We start from the raw sequence: 25,106 nt of genomic DNA on the forward strand, positions 1-25,106 counted from the left end.
GGCGTGCGTTATCGATTGTCGCCAGAGCCGGGGCCAGTCGGGAATTTTGTTTATGCGGCGAGAAATGCGAAATATTTAAATGGAAATGGAAACGCAAATAATAGACACCGTAAACGACTTCCTGGTAAGGCCCGGAGCACCGGAATAGAAGGAAATCTGCAGAGCTAATACTTTTGCCTCTTACAGAAAGTAGACTCGATCGACGAGGCCTTTGGAAGCGTCATCGTCTTTAAGCCAAATGGCGAAGAGGACAAGGCTAAAAATTTCTCCAATGATTTGGGTATGAGTGACTACCAGTGGTCTTGTTTTGTCTGACCAATGTATTTTGCAGTTACGGCCTTCGGAAACGTTGCGCAGGAGCATCGGGAGCACGTACTGCGGCTGTATCTGCTGCGGGCCGCCAGCGCGTCTAGTTACCATATGAGAGTAATGATGGCCGCGCTGGTAAAGCTGGTGGACGCGCATGTGATAACAGCTTGGATGCTCTGCGACAAGGTCTTGATGTGCGAAAAACTGGACTACGAACACAAGACCTTTTGGATAGAAAGTTTTCGGCTCATTAAGAAGGTGATCATGCAGGTGGACTACAAGGGAGTGCGCGAAATAATGAAGGTGTGCCGGGACAAGGCGCAGTGGTTCCCCCTCAACGTCAATGTGACCTACATGCCGCAGCTACTAGCCGTGGAGGAGATACTGCGCTTCCTGTTCGATCGGAATAATTGCTTGTTGCCGGCTTACTTCGTTGCCAACGAGATAATGCGGCCGTTTCCCTATCACTGGAAGCTGAACAAGCTGATGACTGATTTTGTCGAGGAGTTCCGCACTACGGCCCAGATGGTATCGATCATTGGACACGCCAACATGCTGCCCATTGTGGAGCATTTTGGCTACGCCGATCATATGATGAACTCCTGGCGCCTGGACCACAATACCCTGAAGTTCAACTTCAAGGGCAGTCTCCCCTACGAGCCGGAGCTGTTGGAGGAACAGCGGCCCCTGCTGCGTTATGTGCTGGAGCAGCCGTACTCGCGCGAGATGGTCTCGCAAATGCTGAACCTGCAAAAGCACCAAAAGCAGCGGTACAATGCACTGGAGGAGCAGCTGGTCAACCTGATCATCCATGCCATGGAAATGACTGAGTCAAATGACACCACTGCAGGCAGTGGCTTCAACTCCTCCGACGAACAGATCACATCCAACGAGTGGGTCTGGCTACATCTCTCCTCGCAGCTGATTTACTTTGTGCTCTTTCAGTTTGTCAGCTTTATGCACATTGTACTGTCTTTGCACGAGAAGGTACGCTTCACTGAACGAACAATACATTTTTTTTTACTATGTGTATCTTCCCCGGCAGCTCTCAAAGCTGGAGCTACGCAAGGGACGCGACCAGTTGATGTGGATCCTTCTGCAATTCATCTCAGGCAGCATTCAAAAGAATCCCGTAGGAAAAGTGTCAGAATTTAAAAAACGAACAGAATTCAACTGCGAATCTATTCCAGATTACCAACTTTCTGCCCGTGTTTAGGCTTTTCGATCTGCTGTATCCGGAGCAGGAGCCGCTTAAGCTACCGGACATCAACAAATCGTCTATGGTCCGGCAAATGGCCCCAATTTGCGTGTGGATCCATCTAATGAAGAAGGCCCGTGTGGAGAATATGAACATTACTCGACCGCTGCCCATTGCCCTGAAGAATCACCACGAGTAAGCAGCCATGTCTTGTCGTAAAAAACAGGCAGTAACCGTTGAATCCTTCCACAGCTTCCTGCAGCACCTGGTCTCCCCAAACACCATGATGAACATGACTCTGGGCAACGACTTCCGCATCATTCTTGTGTGCAATGCATACTCGACCAATCAGGAGTATTTCGGACGACCCATGGGTCTTCTCCTGGAGGCCCTCAATGGAACCTCTAAGTCCCCCAATGGCGCCCAGATACCAGCCGTCAACTTTTCGGTGGCAGTGCTAGACAGCCTCACAGTGCACAGCAAAATGTCGCTGATCCACAGTTTCGTCACGCAAATGCTGAAGCAGGCCCAAACCAAGGGTCAAGTGCCGGCAGCAGCGCTGCTCGAGACATACGCGAGACTTCTAGTCTATACGGAAATCGAGTCGCTTGGCGTCAAGGGATTCCTGAGTGAGTTCTCTCTCGCTAAGCAACAGATAGAATTGATATTGATGGTGATAAATTGTACGCATTTCCCCAAAACCCAGGCCAACTAATGCCCACAGTGTTCAAGAACCACGCCTGGGCTATGCTACATACTCTGATGGAAATGTTCTCATACCGCCTGCACCATGTGCCCACACACTACCGTGTCCAGCTACTGTCGCTTCTCCACTCGCTTTCCTCGGTGCCGCAGACCAATAAAATGCAGCTCAATCTATGGTAAGTCAATCTATTGTAAGTAAATAAAATGGGGAAGATCTAATCACTTCTTACCAATTGTAAAATGTAGCTTCGAATCGACTGGCCTGCGCCTGATTACTAGCATTGGATCGGCGGAGTTTCAGCCGCAGTTCTCGCGTTACTTTAACGACAAGTCGCCGGGAGCAGTGGCGTCCAACGAGAGCGAGGAACTGAACCGTGTGCTCATCCTGACGCTGGCACGCTCCATGCATGTGCATGGTGGCGGCGACGAGATGCAGAGCTGGTGCAAGGACTTTTTGGCAAACATAATGCAGCACACGCCCCATTCCTGGTCATTGCAGTCGCTGGCCTGCTTCCCGCCAGCCCTGAACGAGTACTTCACACAGAACGCCCAGCCGCCGGAGAACAAGCAGCAGCTGAAAAAGTCCGTGGAGGAGGAGTACCGCACGTGGACATCGATGACCAGCGAGAACGACATCATTGCCCACTTCCTGCGCCCAACTACAAATCCCCTGTTCTTATGCCTGCTCTTCAAGATCATTTGGGAAACGGAGAGCATCAGTCCGGTGGCCTACAAGTGAGTAAGCTTAAAACGCCGATATTTCCGGTCTTCATTACATTGAACTTATCTCAGGATCCTTGAGGGAATCAGTGCCCGGGCACTGACAACGCATTTGCGCAAGTTCTGCGATTACCTGGTCGCAGAGGTGGCCAGTTCTTCGGATGGCCGTGACTTCATCCACAAGTGCGTGGACACTATCAACAACATGATCTGGAAGTTCAATGTGGTGACCATCGACCGCGTGGTGCTCTGCCTGGCCCTACGCACCCACGAGGGCAATGAGGCGCAGGTCTGCTTCCTGATCATTCAGCTGCTGTTGCTAAAAGCCAGCGAACTTCGGAATAGGGTGCAGGAATTCTGCAAAGACAACAATCCCGACCACTGGAAGCAGAGCAACTGGTAAGATTTTGAGATTTCCAACGTCCAGGCAGGGAGGGAAACTTTATTTAAATTCTCTCTCTGTTTCTTTTAGGCAGGACAAGCATCTTTCCTTCCACCAGAAGTATCCCGAAAAGTTTGCCCTCGACGAGTCTGCCTCGCACCTTGCCCTTCCAGTATACTTTAGCAATGTCTGCCTGCGCTTCTTGCCCGTGCTGGATGTGGTCGTGCATCGCTTCATTGAGCTCACCATTCCGAATGTCCACCAAATCTTGGGCTTCATACTTGATCATCTGAGCATACTCTACAAGTTTCATGGTGCGTACCCACTACCCTCTGCCACTGCAGCCCCAAACAAGAACTAACGATTGGCGGCTCTCATTGCAGATAGACCCATCACCTATCTGTACAACACCCTGCACTACTATGAGCGCATCCTGCGGGAGCGACCACCGTTGAAAAAGAAGCTGGTGAGCACGATTACCGGTGCCTTCAGTGATATTCGGCCACCAAACTGGAGCGTCAGTGAGCCCTATAAAGTCTTTCTCCAAAATCAAGACTTGCTCTGGAACCCAGAACTGAGTTACTACATGAATTTAATCAAGCGACTATCAGAAAGTAAGTTAAAATGAAGGTTAGTTAACTCAGGCTAATCTCTCTTTCCTTTGTACAGCCATCAGCGGGAAGAACGTGTTCTACACCACGGATTGGCGTTTCAACGAGTTCCCCAATGCTCCCGCCCATGCGCTCTATGTGACGTGTGTAGAGCTGCTGGGTCTCCCAGTGGCCCCCGCTCTGGTGGCCAACAACCTAATCGACGTGATAGTAAGTGGTTATGCGGTTATTCCGCAGAAGGAGATCCACAGCTACATCAATGCAGTGGGCATCGTGATGGCTGCCCTGCCGGAACCCTACTGGACCGGCATCTACGACCGCCTCAAGGAAATGCTGAACACACCCAACATGCTGAACTGGACGTATCGCTTCAATGCCTTCGAGCTGTTCAACTTCAAGACGGTGCGCGAGGCCATGCTGGAAAAGAGCTACGCTGTGGTGCTGGCAGTGGCCCATTCGGTCTTCCACCACATGGGGGTTTTTAAGCTGGCAGCCATGACCAGAAATATCAAGGAGAAGCTGAAACCCTGCGTCCACACAGAGCAGCAGCTGCTCTATCTCTGCCATGTGTTCGGTCCTTTCATGAAACGCATTGAGCTAGAGACCCCAAATGCTGTGGCGGGCATTGCGATCTTGCTCTATGAGATACTGGAGGTCGTCGATAAGCATAGCGGATCTAGACCCCTGCAATATGTGGATCAGATATGCGATTTCCTGTAAATATTATACATTTCTGTTAAAATGATTGAACATTAATCAACATCTAATCGCATGCAGCTACCACATCAAGTACATCCATGTGGGGAACACTATCAAAAACGAATCGGAGGCAATCATTAAACGACTGCGCCCCCTGCTACAGATGCGTCTGCGCTTTATATCGTATCTGAATCTGGAGGATATCCACGCGGAGAAGATGTAAGCATTTTGCCAGAAAGGAAAGTACGTGAATATTTATTCTCACTTTATTTTAGCGCCGAAAGCAATGCCAATTCAGTTACAAATCAAACACAATCCCCGCTGCAACCTCAACACCAACAGCAGCAACAACCTATGCAGCAGCAACAACAACCTATGCATCAGCAGCAACAACCTATGCAACAGCAGCAGCAACCTATGCTGCATCAGCAACAGCCCATGATGCAGCAGCAGCAACCCATGCAGCAGCAACAACAGTCCATGCAACAGCAACAACCTATGCAGCAGCAACAAGTGAATGCGGCGCAAACAACTAGTGTTCCACTGGGTAGTGGTGGCAATCCACAGCAACAGCAGCTCAACCAACAGCAGCAAATGTACATGCAGCACATGCAACAGCAGCAGCAACAACAACAGCAACAGCATATGCAAAGTATGGGAATGCGCCACAACTAGATATAGAAGCCCTTCCAGACGTAATACCCAGCTCTAGCATAAGTTAAATATAGTAGTATTAATAGATCTTGTCGTGTACCGGTTTTCGCATTAATCATCATATCTTGTAAGTAATAATACCATTTATAGCTTAAATTATTCTCTGATAAGTTAAGCTCCCAAGTCTAAGCCGATTTTAAAATATTTATTCAATAATCCTATATGAACGTGTACCGGTTTATGGAGGTGTTTCTTCCTGGTAGCTCGAACCACATGAATGAGTCACAACAGAGAAGTTGTCTGAGATGAAAGCTCTCGGCGATCATTGTATTGTGCGGTCGAAGAGCTGCTCGCCTCGTGATCAACTCTCAGTTTCGCTCAAGACGCAGTCGGAAATGGATGATGCGTTAGTCGGAGTTCAGCTTTGGCTGCTGCTTCTTCTTTCGACCCGTATCTGGGCCGAGTTCTGCGACAATGGGACAGGCGAGTGCGTGGAGCTGACCGCCACCGACTGTCCCGTGATATTCTACAACCATCACTTGATAGGAGCGGATATTAAGTACTGTGACGAGTTCAACGATATCGTGTGCTGTCCAATACAGCTGGATCACCAGAGCCAGAAGCCGGCCGATGAAACGCATCCGTTTGAGCGAGGTGAGCTGTAAACAACAACTGTGATAACCAAGGTGATATTTAAACGATATTTCACCAGAGTGCAAACGTTTCAACGAGGCAAGAGCCTCCTGTCGTTCAACGCCGTTCATTGTCGGCGGCTCGAAGGCGGCTGGCCAGGAGTTCCCCTTCATGGCGCTGATTGGCACAAAGGGTAACGATAAGGCCGACATCAATTGGGATTGCGGAGGAGCTCTGGTGCATCCCAGATTTTTACTGACTGCGGCGCATTGTCTGGAAACCAGCGAGTAAGTAGCAGATCAGCGGAGGCAGTAATGTGCCTGATAATAATCCCCGCATATATAGATCGAAGGCCGAACGACTTGATCCCAACTTTGACTCTCCTAAATTTGTGGTGCGTCTCGGGGAGCTGGACTACAACAGCACCACAGACGATGCCCAAGTTCAGGACTTCCGAGTAGTCAATTACGTGGTGCACCCGTCGTACGATGACGAGGACGGGTTTAAAAACGACATTGCCATCATTGAGATAGACAGGGCGGCAGTCGTTAACGAACATGTGGCACCCGCTTGCCTGCCACCTAGCAGCGGCGACGAGAACAGCCAACTGACTGCCGCCGGCTGGGGGTTCACTTCAGACAAGGGCACGAAGTCGTCGCACCTACTGAAGGTCACCCTGCAGCGTTTCAGCGACGAGCAGTGTCTGGAGCGGCTCCAGCAGGGCATCGAGACACGCACCCAGTTCTGTGCCGGATCGATCACCAGCAACGCCGACACCTGCAACGGCGACTCGGGTGGACCCATCTTTGTGCAGCATCCGCTCTATCCGTGCCTGAAACAAGTGATTGGCATCGTCTCCTATGGCTTGGTGTGCGGCACCCAGGGTCTCCCGAGCGTCTATACCAAGGTCCACCTCTTCACCGACTGGATCGAGAGCATTGTGTGGTCTGATTAGTCCTTTACTGTAAGAATCTTGTATTTTTTACAAATAAATGTATGTACCTATACGAATCATTGGTTATTCCGCCATAATTTCGGTTATCCACGGCAGATGAAATCCAACGTTTGTGTAGACGGCCTGATTCTGGCAATCGTCGGTGCCAAAGCTCACCAGTCCAAATTGAACGAAGCGGGGTCGACCGAGGTAATTCACGAGACTCCCCAGGGGACCGCCGGAGTCGCCGCGGCAGGAATCTTGTGCTGTGGTGCTGCTGCCAGCACAGATTTGGCTCTCCTTCACCCACATACTAAATTTGATGGTGCACATTTTGCGGTGTTTTCGCTGCAGATCGGCGGCCATGAGCACATCGGAGCCACGAACGGAATAGGCATTAAGTCTGCCCCATCCGGCCACGCTGAAGGAATCTAGGGTTTCCGCCAGTTTTTGCATTTCGGCGTTCAGGGGCAGACATATGGGTTTGATGTGTACTGCAAGAAGAGATCGCCTGGCTCTGGAAATCACCGATCATCAAATACTCGAAAGAACTCACTCTTGTATTCCACCTGGGAGGCCAGCTCCACCAGGGCTATGTCGTGATACTTGGAGCTGTACGAGAAGAATTCGTGAGAAATGATCCGTTTTATGGCGAAATCCTCCGACGGTGGGGCACAAATCTCCTTGTCCCCATAAGTCCTGCAGTCCCTGGTATGGCGCACATCGTGCTCTCCCAAGCGAACCACCACGGAGTTTCTGCGTCAAGATCAATATCAATTTCAGATAGAACATGAAGCCAATACAACATTTATGTATTGTACATATAACTCACATGTCCCCATACTCCTGTTTGGTGAAACAATGCGCTGCCGAGAGTACAAATCCTGCAAGAGATTGTGTGACTATAGTGAATCTGTGGCTATCTGTTTAGGAGGGTATCGTATCCATACGTTGCGTTATGAGCGAGCCACCACAAAAGTGTTCGGCATTGTCGGAGCGGTTGGTCAAGAACAGTGCCATCCATGGTCTGGAGCCTAATTTCACTTCCTTGCCATTAACGACGCGGAAGTTGAGGTCCCCTGGAAGGGCTTCAGGTACACCACAGTTTTGTTTTTGGAGTTCCTCAATGCCTTTCGGATCGTTATCGCAGCAGAACAAACCGCGATGATCATTGCAGCCGGATTTGTATATCAAGCGGATTTCCTCAAATGGCGCACTTTTACCCTGCTGGAGGATTCCAAACAGTTTCCCGCACTCGTCAATGGGCACACAGTAGAAGCAGTTTTCATTTTCTGCCACTGGAAGAGGTTCATCTTGCACAAGTCACACTGTAAGCGCACGCGGAGGTATACCTACAATTGTCCGTAGTGCCGCCAGCTAGGAGGTACAGTACACTCCATAGGAGAACGACTTGCCAATCCAAAATAGCCATTCCGATTCCGGTGAATATGTTCCCAGCGACTAATCCGGATTAATGTGCTGCTGTATTTCATGACTAACAGGGAATCGGTTCTTATCAATTGTGTGACCTAGCGTGCTGACACCTTTTCCTAGTAAAAACTAGGCTAACGGAGATCTGGTGAATGCATTGGCGTAAAGTAAATCCAAAATCTATCATACCAATATAAATTAATCGATTTTACCGCTCATTTGAATTACAATTTGTTTGTTAGTTGAACTGAAATCTTATCTGTTTCGTTTCTTTAATTATGGCACAATCGCTTTCTGGGCGCTTCGTTTTTGATCGCCAACAGAGATAAAACTAAAATAAAATATAAATTATTATTATTATAATTAGTTTATTAGGTGAGTGAATCATATAATTCCGTTCCTATCATGCAACATGTTTCAGATGAAAACTCAGTGGGAAATTGTGTAGGGTATTTGCTTAGTTGCGATTGCATTCCAACGCGGTAAAGTAAGCACATACATATTTACGTTTGTCGGTATGCACATACATATGTATATGTACATAGCTCCACATAAACATTTACTACAGTATGTACATATATACGACAGACGAAAACTCGAAAGTCTAAAGTCCACAGCAGCTGTATGTAAAAACATTACAACATTGTGTGTGAACAGTTGTAAAATGCACACACACTCGCACGTACCGCACATATACTCTTATCAATGCGTGCAGAGCACAACAAAACCCAAAGAGAGAAGGGGAGAGAGATCACAAAAAGAGAACTAGAGTGGGAGAAAGAAAACAGACAAAGACGGAAGTTCGTTTGCAAGGTTTCTATATACTCTTCAAGTAATTCAGGTAGAACGGCCATGGTTTAACAGGTAGGAGAGGCCAAAACAAAGCGGCCGAAAGATACGTACATGGGTATTATACATACATATATATACAACAGAAAAGAAACATCGATCAAAACAAACTAGAAAAACCGCCTCGGAGATCACCAATACCAACAAACAAACGAATAGCAACACTGAAATTTTCAAATTTATTAAACAGTCGAGTCGACTGCGGCGGGCGGCAAGACCTCACTTCATCGTTCAGTTCAAAGCGATCGCAGGCGTTGTGCAAAGCGGTTCGAACTTCGGTGCTTCAGTCTTTCTGCTGGAAAAAGTCCAGGGCAGGGCGAAATAGTGTCAAAGCAATTGCAATTGAAGTGAACCATCCGCGACAGAAACTAGTCACGTCACTAGTTAGTGTTTTATCGTGTTACAACGGCAATTGAGTGTGAGGTAGGTCGGCTGTCAGCCCATAAATGGCTTTATCAGTCCCGTCTCCCAGTATGCCTTGCTATATGCTTCCATGGCCATCTCCTAATCTTGCCACGTCCAACTAACCAACTAACTAACTAACCATGAAAACTATTTCCCATGGATCCGATCCCAAAGAATGCGCGTGCTTCAGTTATTTTGGATTCTCATGATACGGCTATCAGCGCCGCCAGTGAACTGTTCTGAACCGCTAATTGATAATATGTACTGGATCGGCACTATACCCACACGCCATGTATAGTCATAATATAGGTGTACATAGCTATGGCTCGTAGATTTAAATTAAGTCGCACTTTCCACTTACTTTCTACTATAATGTGTGCCTTTTTATCGAACTTTGTTTGAACAGCACCTCAGGCTGTTTCTGTTCTTTGTGCTTTGTGCTGTCTGAACTCCAGTTTATGTACTTTCTCATAAATACCTACATGTGCATAAAGAACAATGAAAGTCAAAATGGTGTTCCTTTATCTTGCACCATCGTCATAGTAGATACAACCACACACTTTTGATTGAAAATCTTATCAATAAGCGACCTGTTATTGAGCTGCATCACAAATTAAATTAATTTAGATCGTACGACACGACACCCAAAATAAGCAAACAAATGAGTCCCAACACTTGGAAACAGCCGCACCCGCACAGGCTCGAGCGAGACGACTAACATAAAAAAAAACAAGATTCAGTCAAAATAAATAAATTATGGTGTATATACATATATATTTTTAGCTTTATCAATTTTCGACTGTTTCTGCGGAGGCTCGACATACACACACACACAAATCCAAACGATCCACACAAAGAAAGCGAGATCCGCAACGAGGGTCGCATCATGGATAGCGTAAAGTCATTCTTCGCCGGATCCAGCAAGGGCAACAACAGTCTCGGAAATCATCAGCAGCAGAATGGACATGGTAGTGAGAGCACCAATCGCTGGGGCCGGAACTGGAACTCCAGCTCCCAGCACATGGATACCAGTTCCACGAATTCCACGTCCATTAACAAAACCAACCATTGCGATGCCAAACGCAAGGACAGTGATAACTACTTCTATATCATGTAAGTTGGGGGAGAACTTGTTACAAGGCAGAGTAGAAGGAACGATTCGTCATTTTCGCAGTTTAGGAGTTCTTAAAGGTTGTATAGTTTGAGTGGAGAGATATCAACAATTGTGTAAATTTAGATTAGATAAAGATTGAAATCAATAGGGCAGTACCCTTTCCATCTAGGGCGGTTAGAAAATAACTCTTGTTTCTTGAGTCTACCTACAGATATTTATAATTTCTTTTCCCATCACGTATCAGTCCTTGTACATGGGCGTACTGCTCCATATGTAATCTTTCCAACATAATATACCCATTGGAATGACAATTTTTTTGACCACTGATAAACGTTCAATGCCTGCCATTAAAGATTGTGTGGAACCAACCAGAAACGATCAGTGTTGTGGCTCCATCAAAACGTTCAATTTAAATTTAAATTAAAAGACAATCGCTTAACGTTCAATCGTTCACTGGACGTTGTGGGGCCTGCAAACAAACCAGTTTGTGTTGTCATAGATCCATCTGGCTCTGCTTTGCCTTGAACATTGTATGAGTTTTCAGCGTACACTCGTAGTCACGCTTTCAGCTCAAAGTTCTGAGCGAGAACTGGAACTTTAGAACCTGTTGGGCTGCTTCGGGGAGGAGGAGGCCTGTCCGGGGATCAGTTACGAATTAACTGGCGTCAAGAGCAGCTGAAAAAGTCCCCACATTTAGAATGTGATTTGCCCGGGGATAGCCCCAAAAATACACAACAACTGGGTGTGAGCCATCGCATATGAGAGGCCACCATACAAATATACGAGTATAAAGTGCGTGATTCAGTGGAGCAGCTGGGGCAGTTACCGTCGAACAGGGCAGGAAACAGCACGCTGTAAGATCCGCAAACGAAACTCTCGCAAAATGCTTTGGACCAATTGGACCACTAACTGATTTCATATCTCATTTCAGGTGGCGCGCTTGAAGATATATTCCTACGTATGTGGATCTGTACGAAATTTTGTCAGCATTGCCGTAACGTTGGATAAGTTATCATCATCTAAAGTGACCTGCAGCAATATCTGTAAACCTATTAGAAGCATCGGAGCACAATCTCCACATTCAAGTCCGGTGTTTAGTGATATTAGTTATTTATTTACAATTTACACGCACAGAAGACACTAGTATCGATCGATCATAGCTTAATATACATATGGACCCCATTACATTTTTCGGCTTGCTCTACTGGCTGATGTGCATGATATTGTTCGGGCCGGCGATGTTCTTTGTCTCCGTTTATCTGCCGGAACTTCCAGTGCGATATGTGAAAAGCCTGAGGCAGCAAACATAAAGCGCCATCATTGAAGCCAAGTCCGTGGTACATAGATTAATCAAGCCATATTTGTAATGATAATGATGTACAACCGATCGGTATATAGTCGTATAATAAAAATGCATTCGAAAGTAAAGAACACAAAGGACTTCACACAGAAACCGATAGATCAATATATATCCTGGCTGGTCAATACATTGCCTCCCGTCTTGGGTTTGGCACTAACCTTCGGGCGAGACCCCGGCGGCAATCGATATGCAAATGGTAACCGCAACCTGGTGCGTGTGGCTTCGGCCAAATTTCTATAGAAACTGAAATAAACAAATGGCAACAAATTGCGGGCAACCCAACCCAACACAACACATTTCCCTCCTTTGCCAATAGAATTACGTAAAGTTTTAGTTTTTCGTTTAGTTTGCTTTGGTTTAGTGAAATACGCACACAAGATATCTCTCAGACTACTGTCAGGGAGCAAAAAAAAACAAACCAGTACTGAATCGCACAAGCCAATAATCATTTTTTAAAAAAATATATAAATAAACGATACCGCAACGAGGAGTAGTCAGCCATGCCGGAAACAAAAGGAGCCAAGGGCGATGGCAAGCAGACCAAGGCCAAGGTAACGTACCTAGCATCAGGGATCCCAGATCCAATCACTCTAGATATAGAGTCTCCTCACCACACACCACACACCTCACTTGAGACTTGCTGCTGGTCGCACACATCCTTTCGCCTCGAGAGCTGGCAACGTAATGCCAGAGCGGAATTCTTTACGGCCTTGTCTTGTCCTTTTTCTATTTTTGCTTTTTAAATTTCGTTTTGCGCTTACTTTTTAATAAGTTCCGCTGAAAGCCTTCCGCTTCGGATGGCAGTCCTGATGGAAGTTTGTCACGATACATAATTTGCAATTTCCGGCGCAATCCATGTGCGTGCCAGCCAGCCCATAGCCCCAGCCCCAGCCCAGGCCGTGCAATTTGGTTACAGCTACCAATTTATTTAGCCCACTACACCCGTACTTGGTCCAAGGCGTTCCGGAGTTGGGGCAAAAGGGGCCATTGGGGGGACGGGACTGATGAGTGTCGAATCCTCATCAGACGCAACGCAATAAAAGAGTCAATAAATCACTCACTCACGAATACGACGCTAGGCTCACCTTTTCATTTAGATGCACATCAAAATAAATATGTAACTTGGAATGTCTCCCAAGGAGGGATGTACACCAGGGAGGAGCTCCCTTCCCTCCTTCTCCCTCCTCCCTCCTCCCACGAAGCCCGTACTAATCGAGTTGTGTGCAAAATTTGTTTATTCTGATTCCGCCACCGCCCGCCCCCAATCCTGTTGTGACGTCAGGACGCAAAAGTTTTTCGCTTTCGGCTGTCGTGAAGAGGCCGCTGACATGGCGAACGTCATCAGGATTGCCGTATTATCGGGCAGGGCATAATTCAGTGGCCCCCCAGTAGCATTCCTTTCTTGCTGGCAGTCTTTCCTCGCCGCTCTCGCTGGACAGACAGACACTATATTGTTCCGCTTTGGGAGACGAGTCCTTTCCTTGCTCCCCGCCTCGAATCGAATCGAATCGAATCCAGTTTCTGGCCAAGATGTGGAAGCTTGCCAACAAAGCCATGGCGGTATATGACCCACAGATTGATTGTAATCCCCACTAGCAATTCGTAGAGCTGTGTGTGTGCGTAGAGCTGTGTATAGTACTGTGTGCGCGTGAGTGGGAGTGTGTGTCTAAGTACAGTGCGTTTCAGAGCGATGACTGCTGTGGGTCTGTAAATATGATCTCCTCTGTGGAAGAATGAATATCCCATCCAATGAAAGAAACGTTCTGAAATGCATTGTGGCCGAGAAGGCACTTGTAAATACAATTTTGAGAGATGTGTATGTCTTTAATGCATTTAACCGATATCTTTCCATATCTATCCGTACAATCTGTAAATACAATCTATTCGTACTATCTCTCTCTCTTCAAAAGCCCAACTCGTAGTAGTAGCTTAAAGTAGGACAGATCGCTCTCCTCCTCCTCCATCTCTCAGTTCACATTCAGTTTTAGTCGAAAAAGTATGTCAGAATCTACTGGTGCTGGTGCTGGTGCTGGTGCTGTTGCTTGGGCTGCTGCTTCTGCTGCCAGAGAGACCACCGATCCGCCGGAGGATGTTGATGGTGCCAGCAATAGCGATGACGATGAGGTAACGGTTGCGGCGCAGGCCCTTCACCACGAATACTCGTATCATGTTTCAATTTGCATGCCTCATGCTTGGTGCCCTCTATAGACATAGACAGCACCTATCTAACGTAGACCGTAGTGCACTCCATCATTAGTAGCACACCGAAAGATATTCCCCCGCAGAGCTGCAGGCAGGTGAGTGACCATCCTGTTCCTCGTCCCGCTTCCCGTTTAGAACATTTTGCGAGGCACCATCAATGGAATGTTGCATGCACCACAGACCACCTGACCTGACACAATCCTCCTCCCTACTTCCACCTGTCCATGACCTGATCTTTCGTGAATTAACCCCTGTCCCCTGTACCCGTCCCCCACCGCCACACTCTCCGTCAAGCAGAACAGAGCCTCCAAAGCGAAGGCCGATGGCGGCGGCGGTGATGCCGATGACTTTGATGCCTGGATGCGATCGCGCCAGCTCCTCAAGCCAGACGATCAGCTGGACTTGACGGAGGCCGAGCTGGCCGAGGAGGTGACCAAGGTGCTGACGCCCACCAACACAAACGTGATCCACAATCTGGTGGTCTACAGCTTCAAGGAAGGGGAATATGTGCCGGCGCCGCTACCGGGCAATACGGTGACCCTCTTGAGCTACTCCGGAAACTCTTTGCACGTTGACTCGGAGGAGGCCCGTCTCCAGATCGAGGAGTCCGACGAGATTGGCTATCCCCTGCCCATGCCCCACTATTCGCTGGTGGAGCAACGCGACACATCCGCCGGGGACGGTGAGGGCGAGGGCGAAAACGATGATGCCGACGACGATGACGACGCCAAGAGTGGACCCGAAAAGGATGCCGAAGAGGAGGAGGGCGAGGAGGGGGAAGAAGAGGAGGAGGCCAAGACAGGCGAAGGCGCCGATGAGGGCGTCGAAGAGGCGGAGACTCGTGCCGAAGATGAGGAGACCGCCGGAGCCCAGCCGGCCGCTGCCACAGCCTCCGGCAAGAAGCGCAAATTGATCAACCAGTTCAACTACTGTGAGCGCGCTGCCCTCACCTACACGAATCCTACGAGGGTGAGCTAACTGCACAGTCCCATCAGTCGCATCCCTCGGAACCATGTCTCAACACGCTCTTCCTTTCGCTTCCTTTACAGAGTGTGGACACCCAGACGATACCGCCGCCCCGCTCGCAGTTCGGTGGCAATGTGTTGCAGTGGGTCATCTACGACTCGTATTTGCAGGATTTTGAGGCACAGTCCAAGGACGGAACCGCCAAGAAGGAGGACCGCAAGCGGGGAATGCGCTCGAAGAAGTTCAAGGACAAGTCGGCCATTGCCGAGCAACTCAACAAAAAGTATCTCAAGTGCTGGCAGATCCTCGAGCGGATGATCAACCAGAACATCTACGACGACATTGCTCATGACTATCGCTACTGGGAGGATCCGGCCGATGAGTACCGCGAGGGCGAGGGCAACCTGCTGCCCCTATGGAAGTTCCAATACGAAAAGACCAAGAAGATGAATGTCACCGATATCCTGTTCAATCCGAGCTACTACGATCTCTTTGCAGTTTGCTTTGGCTCACGTGAGTAGAGCTTTACACAAAGTAAAACCACGTCCTTTATCCTCATCTTCCGTGCAATTCAGATGACTTTATGAAGCAGACAAACGAGGGCTACCTCTGCCTCTTTACCGTCAAGAATCCCTCTTTTCCGGACTACATCAGTAGGTTTCTCAGAGCTCGGAGCTTGTTAATCTGTGTTAATCCTTGATTCCTGATTCTCTACAGTACAAACCGATTGCGGTATCATGTGCTGTGACATCCATCCCACATACCCCTTCCTAGTGGTGATTGGCCTGTACGACGGCAACGTGGCCGTCTACAATCTCCGGGACAGCTGCAAGGATCCGCTGTACATCTCCAAGGGCGTGAACTGCAAGCATGGAGAGTGCGTGTGGCAGATCAAGTGGGGCCCGGACATGACCGATGGCGAGATCAACTTCTATTCGGTGTCCTCCGACGGACGGGTCTTCAACTGGATTCTGATGCAGAACAAGCTCTGGGTGACGACCATCATAACACTGTACCTGCAGGACGGTCTTGTGGATGGGCCCGACGGCACCAAGGTCAGCCTCAAGAGCGGCGGAAGCTGCATGATCTTCCACCCCACCGATCAGAAGATCTTCCTGGTCGGCACCGAGTGCGGCTACATTTACAAGTGCAGCACGGCCTTCAGCTCCAAGTACCTGATGACCTACAACGCACACAACATGTCCGTCTACCGCATCGACTTTAATCGATTCAACTCCAACATCTTTGTGTCCTGCGGCGGCGACTGGCGCGTCAAGGTGTGGGAGGACATGCGTCCCGATCCGCTCTTCATCTTTGATCTTGGATCTGCTGTCGGCGACGTCAAGTGGGCCCCCTATTCCAGCACCGTCTTTGCCGCTGTCACCACCGAGGGCAAGGTCCATGTCTTCGATCTGAATGTGAACAAATATAAGGCCATCTGCATCCAGGCGGTGGTGCCCAAGCGTAAGAACAAGCTCACCCGACTCTCCTTCAACGAGAAGATACCCTTCATTGTGGTTGGCGACGAAAAGTAAGTAGTACCCCGATCCCTCTCCTAACTCACCTTAATCTATCTTTTGACCAGGGGAGTTACCACTTCGCTTAAACTATCGCCCAATCTTCGCGTGATGGTCAAGCCGCCCAAGAAGCAGCTGTATCTGGATCAGACCACACTGCAGATCTCCAAACTGGAGAAACTACTATCCCTAGTTCGGGAGCTGCCCGAAGGAAACATCGTCCCTGACGCGGCCACCACAGTGCGCAGCTAAATGCTCAACATGAAATATCCACTTTATAATATAATGTATATTTTGATAGTCCTCTTCCCGAGTCTGATTGTATATTTCACTTTAAAACATGTAGAGTTTTTTGGTTTTAAAAGATTCGTAGTGCGACCTATGTTAGTTTTATGTCCGTCCTTAAAGATCTATCAACCAAAGGAACTCTGAAACACAACAGAAGATCACAAAATTGTACAATATAATGTTATGGGCTAAGATCTTAAATCAAAACTTTAAATTAAATGTTAATCAAATCCATCTGAAATTTTTCGGTCTTCTGCCATAATCTATGCTAAAACCTTAACTAAATTGTAACTAGACATCTTCTATATCCTCTAAAACTTCTAGTCGTCCATGGCCATATCTTGGGACTGGACTTTGATGTGCTTCGCCTCCAGATACTCGAGCACATTGTTGGGGCACATGACACTCTTGCCGAGAAACAGCACCGTGGACATGGGATGGAGAAAATCCGCTGCAAATGTGCTTGCCTTCCAGCCAAAGAAGCCACTGGCTCGCACCTCGGCGCCTTTGATCTCGTAGGGCAACAGATTGACTCCCACCTGGTTGGGCTTCGAGAATTGGACGCGAAAGTAGTGTCCGTCGGTGGCCTTGATCCAGTAGAAGCCCTCGTTATCCACATACGGCTTGCTCTGCGACTTCTTCATCGCGTTGGAGCGCTCCAGGTCGTGCACATTGAAGCTGATGTCAATGTCGTAGGCATCCGGTGAGATGGCGTTGGTCTCCACGGCGCTTTTCAGTGCATTGTTGTCCAGCCAGTAGCGTATGCCCACGTTCTCGAACTCTTCCAGCACATGGTTGAAAGTGGTCCGCAGCTTGTCCAGGCAGCAGGGTGGGGTGTGCTTGTCCAGATACGAGTAGAACGGCCGATTGTTGTACACGGTGCCGATGCAGGACTTTGTGGTACGCTCGCAACCGAAGAGATCGATGTCCGTGACCAACGGCAGTGACATGTTGGAGCTGGAGAACTGGGCATCCAGCACGCCCTGGTGGAACTGCCAGCTGCTCTCTCTGGCCGGTGGCTTGCCGAGCACCGTGTACGCCCGTCGCACGATCCTCTTAATCTGCAACCGCTTGTACATCTCCCGGAACTGGCGGCGACGCAGCTCCATGCGGCGCTGCTTAGTGTGGAACGAGGCGAAGAGACGTCTTCCCTCCTGGAAGGCATGTGAGAATACGGTGGTCTGCAAAGATAACCAATGGGAATGGGAGTGCAGAGATGTTTCATGGACGTGTACCCACCGATAAATTGGCAATCTTTGCCTGTATGTACAGCATCTCTGGGAAGGGCAGGGCGAAAGGTTCGGGCATCGCACCCAGAGCGGCCACATCCAACAGGATCGCGTGCTTTTGTAGAAACTAAGGGAAACGGAAATGGACTGTCAGAGCTAGGATCATCCTGTTGGAATGACAACCTACCAAATCGCAGCGCCGACTGTCATTAGTTGCCACTATCTCCAGCGTCCAGTTGGGCAGATCCATTCTCATCCGCGCACAGCTGCTGAATGACTTGAGATTGCCCGCAAAGGGGACCAGCACCATGCGGCGCACCGTCTCCTCCGGCGGAACGGCCAGTCGCTGTTCCTTGGGCTGTGCCTGGGCCCCGGCCACGCCGATCGTGTTGATCTCGCGCAGGATCTTCTGGAGCAGATTCTTGCTGTTCAGCCGGACACTGTCCGGCATGAGGAGGGCGTACTTGGTGCGAATGGCGGCCAACGGATCGAGCTCCTGTCGCGTGTGTCTCACATCGAAGGCCAGATTGAGGAAGGTCACAGTCTGATCCTCGCCAGCGGTGAGGTTTCGCTCATAGCTCACCGGTGGATAGGCGTACTCGGTGCCGCCCTCCTGAAGCACCAGGATGGGCATGTTGGGTATCACGTCCAGTATGCTGTCGATGCTCGCCCGCAGGTCCTGCTCAAAGTTGTAGTGTCCATAGAACACGATGGTGATGCTCTTCCTTATGTGCTTGTTGGCGTTGCGCACCTTCTCCTTGGGCGTCAATTTAGGGGCGGCCTTGGGCTCCATCTCGTCACCAGCTAGCACCCTACTAATGCGGCGCCAGAGGAGCGTGTTCCAGGTGTAGTACAGGAATATCAGATTGACCAACAGGACGCCCAGCAGCATCAGCTTCGCCATTCGCAGTCGGAGCACCTTCATCCTGGGACTCTTCGCTACAGGTTGTACGGCTACGGCTGCTACTCTACGCGATTCACTATTTATAGTAGGTATCTCCCTGTGTGTGTACGGTACGGTGTGTGTACGGTGCTCCAGGATGGGTGTAGACACCTGCACTTACGCACTTATACATCTACATGGCTGCCAGGAGCGGAACGAAAGGAATCCTAAAGCCCCAAAGCTCCTCCGGATGCTGGTCGCACATTCTTAGATTCGATTTTCATTTTTCTCCGCTCTTCCGGTTCAGTAATTTTAGGTCCTGTTTCCTGTTTTTATCACTTTTCAATTTTGTTTTTGTGACAATTCCTTTTTCCTCGACTCTGCGCAAATGCCGACATATTTCCAACCCATCTCTTCACCCACCCACCGACCCACCGGAAAAGCTCCTTCAGCTCGAACAGCTGATGGCATATGCAGCCCCGTTTTCAGCCGAGTTTTTTGGGGGGTTGCTTGGTGGTTCATCAGGGTAGAAATATTTGGTAGAGCTTTTCAAATCAGTTTTGCGCCAAAAGTTGATGGCTTTTCGAAAGCGCCAATGTTTGGAAAAATTCCTGAAACTATGGAAATTAATTCATTAAATATTGTATAACGTTGTATGTACTCATACCCAAGACACTAAACTCTTTAAAGAATAAAAGTGATTATTTATTATATTCAAGGGAAGGGAATATCAAATGTTTTGGAGATAAATTGTAGATAATACTGATTCATCAGAGATCATATGTGGATTATAGATAGCGGTGGAAACGAAGACTGGATCAGATCAGATTCACATTCACTTTCCCATGCCGGCAAAGAGAAGTGGGAATGGTACTTCGTCGGTGCTCAGGATCTGAGGAGTCGGGGGTCGAGCATCGGCCTCGCTGGTGCTGTTCAGCCAGTAGGTGGTCATGGTGCCCTTGCCCTTGAGCTCTACATCGCCGCGCTGCTCCATCTGGAAGGTACCGAACTTGTCCAGAATGGCCTTGGTAGCGGAGGATACGTGGATCTTGCCGGGCTGACCGGTGCTCTCCATGCGCGAGGCGGTGTTCACGGTGTCCCCGAAGAGGCAGTAGTGCGGCATCTTCTTGCCGACGACGCCAGCACAGACGGATCCGGAGTGCATTCCAATCCGAATCTGGATCTTGTACTCCGGCTTATGCCTCAGGTTAAAGGAGCTGACGGCCTGCAGAATGTCCAGGGCCATTAGGGCGATCTCACGAGCGTGCTTATCGCCGTTGGGCTCGGGCAGGCCGGAGACCACCAGATAGGCATCGCCAATGGTTTCCACCTTGTAGACATCATAGAACCCGATGATCCGGTCGAAGGTGCTGTATAGATCGTTCAGGAAGTTTACCACATCCATGGGGCTGCTGCGTGCGCAAAGCTCCGTGAAGCCGACGATGTCGCTGAAGTAAATGGTCACGCTGCTGAACTCCTCCGGCTCCACCAGATCCCCGGCCATCAGCTGCTGGGCGACGGGCCGCGGCAGGATCTGGTACAAGAGCTCTTCCGTGCGCTGCTTCTCCAGACTCAGCTGGCGCGTTTTTTCCTCGACGAGGCTCTCCAGATTGTTGGCATACTGCTCCATGCGATTCAGCAGGTCATCCATTAGATTCTCGCAGAAGCCCCTGGAATCCACAAAAGAGAAGATTGGGACTGTATTAGGTGTATCTTTGGCTTCGGATGATTTCGGAAGTGATTACTTCATTATGGTGCGAATATTGCTGCGGATCGTGGAGAAGGCAGGGCGCTCCTCCTGGTTGTCTGCCCAGCATTTTTCCATGAGCTCCAGGAGATCGGGTGGACACTCGCGTTCCCTAATGAGCGGCCGAAATCCATTGCATTGCCGCACTTTGTGCAGAATGGTGTGGACATCCATCTGCTGGCGCGCCTCTTGGTAGGGTCCGCCACGGTTCACAATCTCTTCCAGAATGATGCCAAACGAGTAGACATCCCCACGTTGCGTGGCCGGACTGCAGCCAGGAATGGACGTCAGAGGCAGCAGCTCCGGGGCGATCCAAAGGAGTTCTAGAATAAGGAAGGACAATGGAATGCGGTTTGGCGAAGACACCTCTGGCACCTCTGGGATTCACTCACTCAAGTAGTAATTCTGATCCCGCACAAAGTCCGAGGGCGTGGTCAGCGTGGCCAGGCCAAAGTCGGATATCTTGAGCACAAACCTGCCATCGATGAGGCAGTTGCAGGAGCGCAGCTTTCCGTGGGCCGCCACGTCGCTGTTATGCAGATAGCTCATGCCCTTGACAATGTCATGGATGAGGGACATGCGGAAGTTCCAATCCAGCTCGATGGCCTCGTTCTCCAGCACATCCTTGAGGCTGCCGCGGGAGCAGTACTCCGTGAGGATGAGGACAGTGGGTCGTGGCAGGTCGATGCAGGCGCCCACGAACCGTACTGTGTTCTCGTGGCTCACGTCGCGCGCCTGCTTGATCTCCCACAGCAGCTGGGGCGTCAGCTCCACCTTCTTCACATTCACCTTCTTGATGGCCACGCGCTCGCCCTTGAACTGGCCAATCGTCGTGTACACCTGCGGCGGCAGCGAGGTGAAGCTGGCTATGGAGGCGCGACCGGAGTGGATGCCGAACTGTTGCAGCGAGATATTCTCGACGTCCAGGCGCTGGAGGCCACCCTTGGAACCGAACATGCCGCCCATTTCGATGAGGACATCGTCGGGTCTCACCCGCCAGGACATATTGTTCAGCTCCTTGCTAAGCTTCATCTGCCTAAAAGAATGCAAGAATGCCAGAATGGGAGTGGAGTATTTTTTTTAAGCACCGGTAAGATAGACCAAGTTGAGGGAGTCTTACTTTTGCAGCAGGCAAATGACGAGGAAGACGAGACCCAGAAAGAGGAACAGTCCAAATATGGAATACATAATGGTGGACTCTGGAATCGGAGAGATTTACGTATCTCGAATCTAATAATCTAAACCTTTCTCAAGTATGGGATGGGGAGGCCATACCATTGTCATGACAGTCCGGAGAATTTCCTAGGAAGCCACAGGGCGGCACATCCGGCGGCGGCTCCTCACGTCCGCCCGGCCAGTGTATCTTCTTGCCATGCACAGCAGCGTATTCCCTAGAAAAGAGCGTGTTTGGTGAATCGAATTCGACTATACGAGGGGCCCGTCGCTCACTTGTGAACACCGGAATAATGAGCAACGACTGAAAATTTCCCGTTTATGGGATCCAGATCTAGGATCGAGTAGTCCGCATCCCGATCGCCATTGTCATCGATGCGCACGTGTCCGGTAATGCCTTCAAAGGTGCGATTCCACATCCGGCGCGTGATGTTCACCCCATCCCGGATGTCGCCTCCTTCGGTCAGTGTCTCGTTTAGGGCCATGCCCAGGAGATAAACTCCATCATAGAAGGCCCCAATGAAGAAGTTCACCTCCTCGCCCTCGCCAAACGTGTAGTTGTAGTCGTAGAGAGCATTCTCTCGGACATTGTCCGCAAAGTCCTGAAACTTGGGACTCGTCGGCTGCAGGAGGCTCACTCTTAAAAGGGCCTCGTATGCCTTGCGGGCTCGGGCATCGTACTCGTCCTTCATCTCCCAGCCCTTGTCGCCCCAGTAGTCACTCTGAAATATCTCCACGTCCAGGAAGACCCACTCGCCATTTGTCATTCCCATGCTGTGGGCTGCCAACATGAACTTTCGCACCAGAATCCCTCGAACCGATAATATGACGACTGTGTACCGAGGTGGATCGAGGTGGATAGAGGAAATTGTGAGAAGAAATGATCGATAAGTGAGGTGAACAAATCAGTTTAAAGCATGATGTGCTATGTACGTATACCTCTTGCATACATGCTCGCATCCCTCAGATAGTTCTCATAGATCTCCTCCTCATTGCCATTTAGCTCACGGACAAAGCTCAGCAGTCCCTCCTGTCGTAGTCCGTACTCGAGATTCTTGCCCACCGTCCACGAGAAGAGCTCCGATCTGTCCACCAGCAGGGCCACATGCTTCCAATTGAACTGGCGGAAGACGCTGGCAAAGACCAGAATGAGCCTACACTGGCAGTAGGACATGCGGGTGAGAGTTGGATACTTTGACTTGTCCTTGAACATTCCCTGGAAATTCTACAACGAATATACAATCCTGCTATTGCTTCGCGGATCCCCAAGACATTGAAAACAACAAATCTCTCCAGTACATGTTCCAGAAGTTGCAGTAATACCTTCCTGCCAGATACTTCATCCACTTACCGTATTCTCATTCTTCCACTTGTGTATTCTGCCCAGGATGCCAGAGGTCACCGTCAGCTCCCCCTCCGAGGATGGGGGCTGACGCAGGCAGCAAAAGTGGGAGAAAGGAAATGCGATGCTTTATCGAAAACACGGGAGAACCGAAAACTTAAATTCGAATTAAAGACCCATTGAGCGATTGCCCCTCCAGAGCCCAGAACACCATTTAATTGCCAATGTCAAGCGTACGACAATTAAGAGGGCTAAATGTGATTGCCTCAAACAGCTTGTGGGAGGGGGGACTAAGCCAGTTCCGCATTATTGAAAGCGGCATGCTGTGCGAGCTCCACACGCAAATCGCTACACTGTCGTCTTGCCTTACGCGTACCTGATCCCCCATGCCCGTGATGATGGGGGTGTTCCAGTAGGCGGCTAGACGAGCCACCGGCTCAAGGGCGAATGCACAGGCTGGTCCAATGAAGGCGATGACGTCGTCCTGGAAGTGCATGTCTGCAGCCAGTCCGGGTGCCCGTGCGCCCGAGCAGGATGGATAACTTAAGACAGACATGGAAGAAGTGTGGTAGGAGAGTGGCGGCGGCAGGCAGAAGACCCTGTCCACTCACCTGGCCTTCTTCTTTACGAGCGTAATGTTGTGGGGTCGCAGGAAGACCTTATTTATCTGATCCAAGGCCAGGTCCACGGCCGGTCCGCAGCGCTCCAGATCGAATGGTGAATCTGCGGGCAGTGCTGGCCGAATCAATCGAATCCCTAGCTGGTAAGTCGCTTACCCAAGTGGGAGGCCATCAGCACGCCCACATTGTAGACACGCATCTGGCTGAATTCGGCCTCGGTCTCAGTCATGCGACCCATCTGGTGGTGCTTCGGATCTCTTGACCGCTCGAAGATCTTGGAAGGAATATCGCCCGTTTCGTTGACAACCACCGTGGTGGTCGTATCGAAGCTAATCTCTTTGTTCAGGTCCTCCCAGGAATCGATCTCGTTGCGCTTAGCATTTTTGTGGGTGCTGAAGGAGTCGGCCAGCATCAGGTAGAGAATATGGACGCTGATTCGGAGCAACAGATGCATATTGTGGAGCTGCCAAAGAACTGGAAGAATGGTTTCCCAAATGAATGGCTATTCCTCATAATCGCACACACACACACTAAGTGGAAAGTTCCAATTCCTTCCATTAAACTGATTCAATTTGACTCATTCAACCCGAATTTCGCAGCCAAAACTTGAATTCATTTTGCATTACATTGCGAGTTTTACTCGACTTTCAAGGGCCCTGAGGCTACATACAAATTTGAAATTAATTCAAATTATAGCAACAACAAAGCGTAATGACTCGCAAATCATTTCATTATCCACTTGATGCTTTAAACAAAAACTACGCCGATTTGAACTTGTTGGTTTGATCTATATAACGTTTAAATTTAAACTTTAAGGACACTTGATTGCCAGTAGCTGGGTGTTTTCTGAACAATTTAAAGTTCATATCTTTGAAACACTTTACGTTTTTTCACTGTTTTCCAGTTGTTAATTACCGAAGGATTTTGAGAGAAATCTGTCGCGGAAGACGAACATCGAATGAGCCACAGGCGAACGCTGCTCGTCCTTTTATAGGCCATGAAACCCCTTCGGCAGACAGGCACGAACCGAACCCCTATACGATTTCGTTTGGCCAATGGGACGAGGCCCGCGAATTACTGGCCAACAGGCATCGTCAAGGGAATGGGAATGGAAATGGGAATGTGAATGGGTCTA

The 25,106-nt window shown here is 49.5% G+C and overlaps 8 protein-coding genes across 9 annotated transcripts; 5 read left to right on the plus strand and 3 right to left on the minus strand.

Moving 5' to 3' along the window:
• Positions 1 to 62: 62 nt before the first annotated feature.
• LOC6600840 (mediator of RNA polymerase II transcription subunit 23) lies at positions 63 to 5,499 on the plus strand. Its single transcript, XM_002025898.2, has 14 exons — positions 63 to 124; positions 187 to 280; positions 332 to 1,296; positions 1,355 to 1,441; positions 1,500 to 1,702; positions 1,760 to 2,136; positions 2,214 to 2,388; positions 2,459 to 2,947; positions 3,005 to 3,331; positions 3,405 to 3,628; positions 3,698 to 3,928; positions 3,984 to 4,641; positions 4,703 to 4,843; positions 4,900 to 5,499. Exons 1-14 carry the CDS (start codon positions 80 to 82, stop codon positions 5,297 to 5,299), a joined length of 4,416 nt encoding a protein of 1,471 aa, XP_002025934.2. The 5' UTR covers positions 63 to 79; the 3' UTR covers positions 5,300 to 5,499.
• Positions 5,500 to 5,656: 157 nt separating this feature from the next.
• Positions 5,657 to 6,922, plus strand: LOC6600839 (serine protease snake). The gene is made up of 3 exons (XM_002025897.2): positions 5,657 to 5,932; positions 5,991 to 6,198; positions 6,257 to 6,922. Exons 1-3 carry the CDS (start codon positions 5,674 to 5,676, stop codon positions 6,864 to 6,866), a joined length of 1,077 nt encoding a protein of 358 aa, XP_002025933.1. The 5' UTR covers positions 5,657 to 5,673; the 3' UTR covers positions 6,867 to 6,922.
• Positions 6,850 to 8,391, minus strand: LOC6600838 (serine protease grass). Its single transcript, XM_026986780.1, has 5 exons — positions 8,202 to 8,391; positions 7,796 to 8,143; positions 7,678 to 7,729; positions 7,402 to 7,601; positions 6,850 to 7,339 (listed from the first exon to the last, which is right to left on the minus strand). Exons 1-5 carry the CDS (start codon positions 8,275 to 8,277, stop codon positions 6,930 to 6,932), a joined length of 1,086 nt encoding a protein of 361 aa, XP_026842581.1. The 5' UTR covers positions 8,278 to 8,391; the 3' UTR covers positions 6,850 to 6,929.
• A 978-nt stretch (positions 8,392 to 9,369) lies between these two features.
• LOC6600837 lies at positions 9,370 to 11,634 on the plus strand. The gene is made up of 3 exons (XM_002025895.2): positions 9,370 to 9,548; positions 10,314 to 10,643; positions 11,576 to 11,634. Exons 2-3 carry the CDS (start codon positions 10,417 to 10,419, stop codon positions 11,586 to 11,588), a joined length of 240 nt encoding a protein of 79 aa, XP_002025931.1. The 5' UTR covers positions 9,370 to 9,548; positions 10,314 to 10,416; the 3' UTR covers positions 11,589 to 11,634.
• A 171-nt stretch (positions 11,635 to 11,805) lies between these two features.
• On the plus strand, positions 11,806 to 12,072 carry LOC113565222. Its single transcript, XM_026986781.1, has one exon. The coding sequence runs from the start codon at positions 11,817 to 11,819 to the stop codon at positions 11,952 to 11,954; it is 138 nt and encodes a 45-aa protein (XP_026842582.1). The 5' UTR covers positions 11,806 to 11,816; the 3' UTR covers positions 11,955 to 12,072.
• A 351-nt stretch (positions 12,073 to 12,423) lies between these two features.
• Positions 12,424 to 17,055, plus strand: LOC6600836 (dynein intermediate chain 2, ciliary). The gene is made up of 6 exons (XM_026986779.1): positions 12,424 to 12,555; positions 14,504 to 15,175; positions 15,256 to 15,685; positions 15,748 to 15,825; positions 15,890 to 16,703; positions 16,758 to 17,055. The coding sequence occupies exons 1-6, from the start codon at positions 12,505 to 12,507 to the stop codon at positions 16,939 to 16,941; spliced, it is 2,229 nt and encodes a 742-aa protein (XP_026842580.1). The 5' UTR covers positions 12,424 to 12,504; the 3' UTR covers positions 16,942 to 17,055.
• A 183-nt stretch (positions 17,056 to 17,238) lies between these two features.
• LOC6600834 (fukutin-related protein) lies at positions 17,239 to 19,447 on the minus strand. Its single transcript, XM_002025892.2, has 3 exons — positions 18,394 to 19,447; positions 18,217 to 18,333; positions 17,239 to 18,158 (listed from the first exon to the last, which is right to left on the minus strand). Exons 1-3 carry the CDS (start codon positions 19,129 to 19,131, stop codon positions 17,298 to 17,300), a joined length of 1,716 nt encoding a protein of 571 aa, XP_002025928.1. The 5' UTR covers positions 19,132 to 19,447; the 3' UTR covers positions 17,239 to 17,297.
• Positions 19,448 to 19,878: 431 nt separating this feature from the next.
• On the minus strand, positions 19,879 to 24,428 carry LOC6600833 (atrial natriuretic peptide receptor 1). Of its 2 annotated transcripts, XM_002025891.2 has the most exons (11): positions 24,128 to 24,428; positions 23,963 to 24,074; positions 23,728 to 23,893; positions 23,361 to 23,438; positions 22,949 to 23,225; positions 22,286 to 22,841; positions 22,112 to 22,227; positions 21,957 to 22,035; positions 21,229 to 21,872; positions 20,835 to 21,159; positions 19,879 to 20,759 (listed from the first exon to the last, which is right to left on the minus strand). In XM_002025891.2, the coding sequence occupies exons 1-11, from the start codon at positions 24,423 to 24,425 to the stop codon at positions 19,925 to 19,927; spliced, it is 3,486 nt and encodes a 1,161-aa protein (XP_002025927.1). In that variant the 5' UTR covers positions 24,426 to 24,428; the 3' UTR covers positions 19,879 to 19,924. The 2 variants fall into 2 exon arrangements, with proteins under 2 accessions (XP_002025927.1, XP_026842251.1); XM_026986450.1 differs by lacking the exons at positions 21,957 to 22,035; positions 22,112 to 22,227.
• Positions 24,429 to 25,106: the final 678 nt, after the last annotated feature.

Source organism: Drosophila persimilis, unplaced genomic scaffold (genome assembly GCF_003286085.1).
Source record: "Drosophila persimilis strain 14011-0111.01,24,50 unplaced genomic scaffold, DperRS2 tig00000002-arrow-pilon, whole genome shotgun sequence".
Taxonomy (NCBI): domain Eukaryota; kingdom Metazoa; phylum Arthropoda; class Insecta; order Diptera; family Drosophilidae; genus Drosophila; species Drosophila persimilis.

Excerpts from the sequence above, each read along its gene's own strand:
- LOC6600840 (XM_002025898.2), top strand. The coding sequence starts at position 80 with ATGGAAATGGAAACGCAAATAATAGACACCGTAAACGACTTCCTG. Across the intron at positions 3,929-3,983 it reads AATCAAGCGACTATCAGAAA|CCATCAGCGGGAAGAACGTG; the intron begins GTAAGTTAAAAT and ends TCCTTTGTACAG. Across the intron at positions 4,844-4,899 it reads GATATCCACGCGGAGAAGAT|CGCCGAAAGCAATGCCAATT; the intron begins GTAAGCATTTTG and ends ACTTTATTTTAG.
- LOC6600839 (XM_002025897.2), top strand. The coding sequence starts at position 5,674 with ATGGATGATGCGTTAGTCGGAGTTCAGCTTTGGCTGCTGCTTCTTCTT. Across the intron at positions 5,933-5,990 it reads AACGCATCCGTTTGAGCGAG|AGTGCAAACGTTTCAACGAG; the intron begins GTGAGCTGTAAA and ends ATATTTCACCAG. Across the intron at positions 6,199-6,256 it reads CATTGTCTGGAAACCAGCGA|ATCGAAGGCCGAACGACTTG; the intron begins GTAAGTAGCAGA and ends CCGCATATATAG.
- LOC6600838 (XM_026986780.1), bottom strand. The coding sequence starts at position 8,277 with ATGGCTATTTTGGATTGGCAAGTCGTTCTCCTATGGAGTGTACTGTAC. Across the intron at positions 8,144-8,201 it reads TGGCGGCACTACGGACAATT|TGGCAGAAAATGAAAACTGC; the intron begins GTAGGTATACCT and ends AACCTCTTCCAG. Across the intron at positions 7,340-7,401 it reads CTCCCAGGTGGAATACAAGA|TACACATCAAACCCATATGT; the intron begins GTGAGTTCTTTC and ends CTCTTCTTGCAG.
- LOC6600837 (XM_002025895.2), top strand. The coding sequence starts at position 10,417 with ATGGATAGCGTAAAGTCATTCTTCGCCGGATCCAGCAAGGGCAACAAC.
- LOC113565222 (XM_026986781.1), top strand. The coding sequence starts at position 11,817 with ATGGACCCCATTACATTTTTCGGCTTGCTCTACTGGCTGATGTGCATG.
- LOC6600836 (XM_026986779.1), top strand. The coding sequence starts at position 12,505 with ATGCCGGAAACAAAAGGAGCCAAGGGCGATGGCAAGCAGACCAAGGCC. Across the intron at positions 12,556-14,503 it reads GCAAGCAGACCAAGGCCAAG|AACAGAGCCTCCAAAGCGAA; the intron begins GTAACGTACCTA and ends TCCGTCAAGCAG. Across the intron at positions 15,176-15,255 it reads CCTACACGAATCCTACGAGG|AGTGTGGACACCCAGACGAT; the intron begins GTGAGCTAACTG and ends CTTCCTTTACAG.
- LOC6600834 (XM_002025892.2), bottom strand. The coding sequence starts at position 19,131 with ATGAAGGTGCTCCGACTGCGAATGGCGAAGCTGATGCTGCTGGGCGTC. Across the intron at positions 18,334-18,393 it reads ACAGTCGGCGCTGCGATTTG|TTTCTACAAAAGCACGCGAT; the intron begins GTAGGTTGTCAT and ends CGTTTCCCTTAG. Across the intron at positions 18,159-18,216 it reads CAAAGATTGCCAATTTATCG|ACCACCGTATTCTCACATGC; the intron begins GTGGGTACACGT and ends TTATCTTTGCAG.
- LOC6600833 (XM_002025891.2), bottom strand. The coding sequence starts at position 24,425 with ATGCATCTGTTGCTCCGAATCAGCGTCCATATTCTCTACCTGATGCTG. Across the intron at positions 24,075-24,127 it reads GCTGATGGCCTCCCACTTGG|ATTCACCATTCGATCTGGAG; the intron begins GTAAGCGACTTA and ends CACTGCCCGCAG. Across the intron at positions 23,226-23,360 it reads AGTGGAAGAATGAGAATACG|GGAATGTTCAAGGACAAGTC; the intron begins GTAAGTGGATGA and ends TAGAATTTCCAG.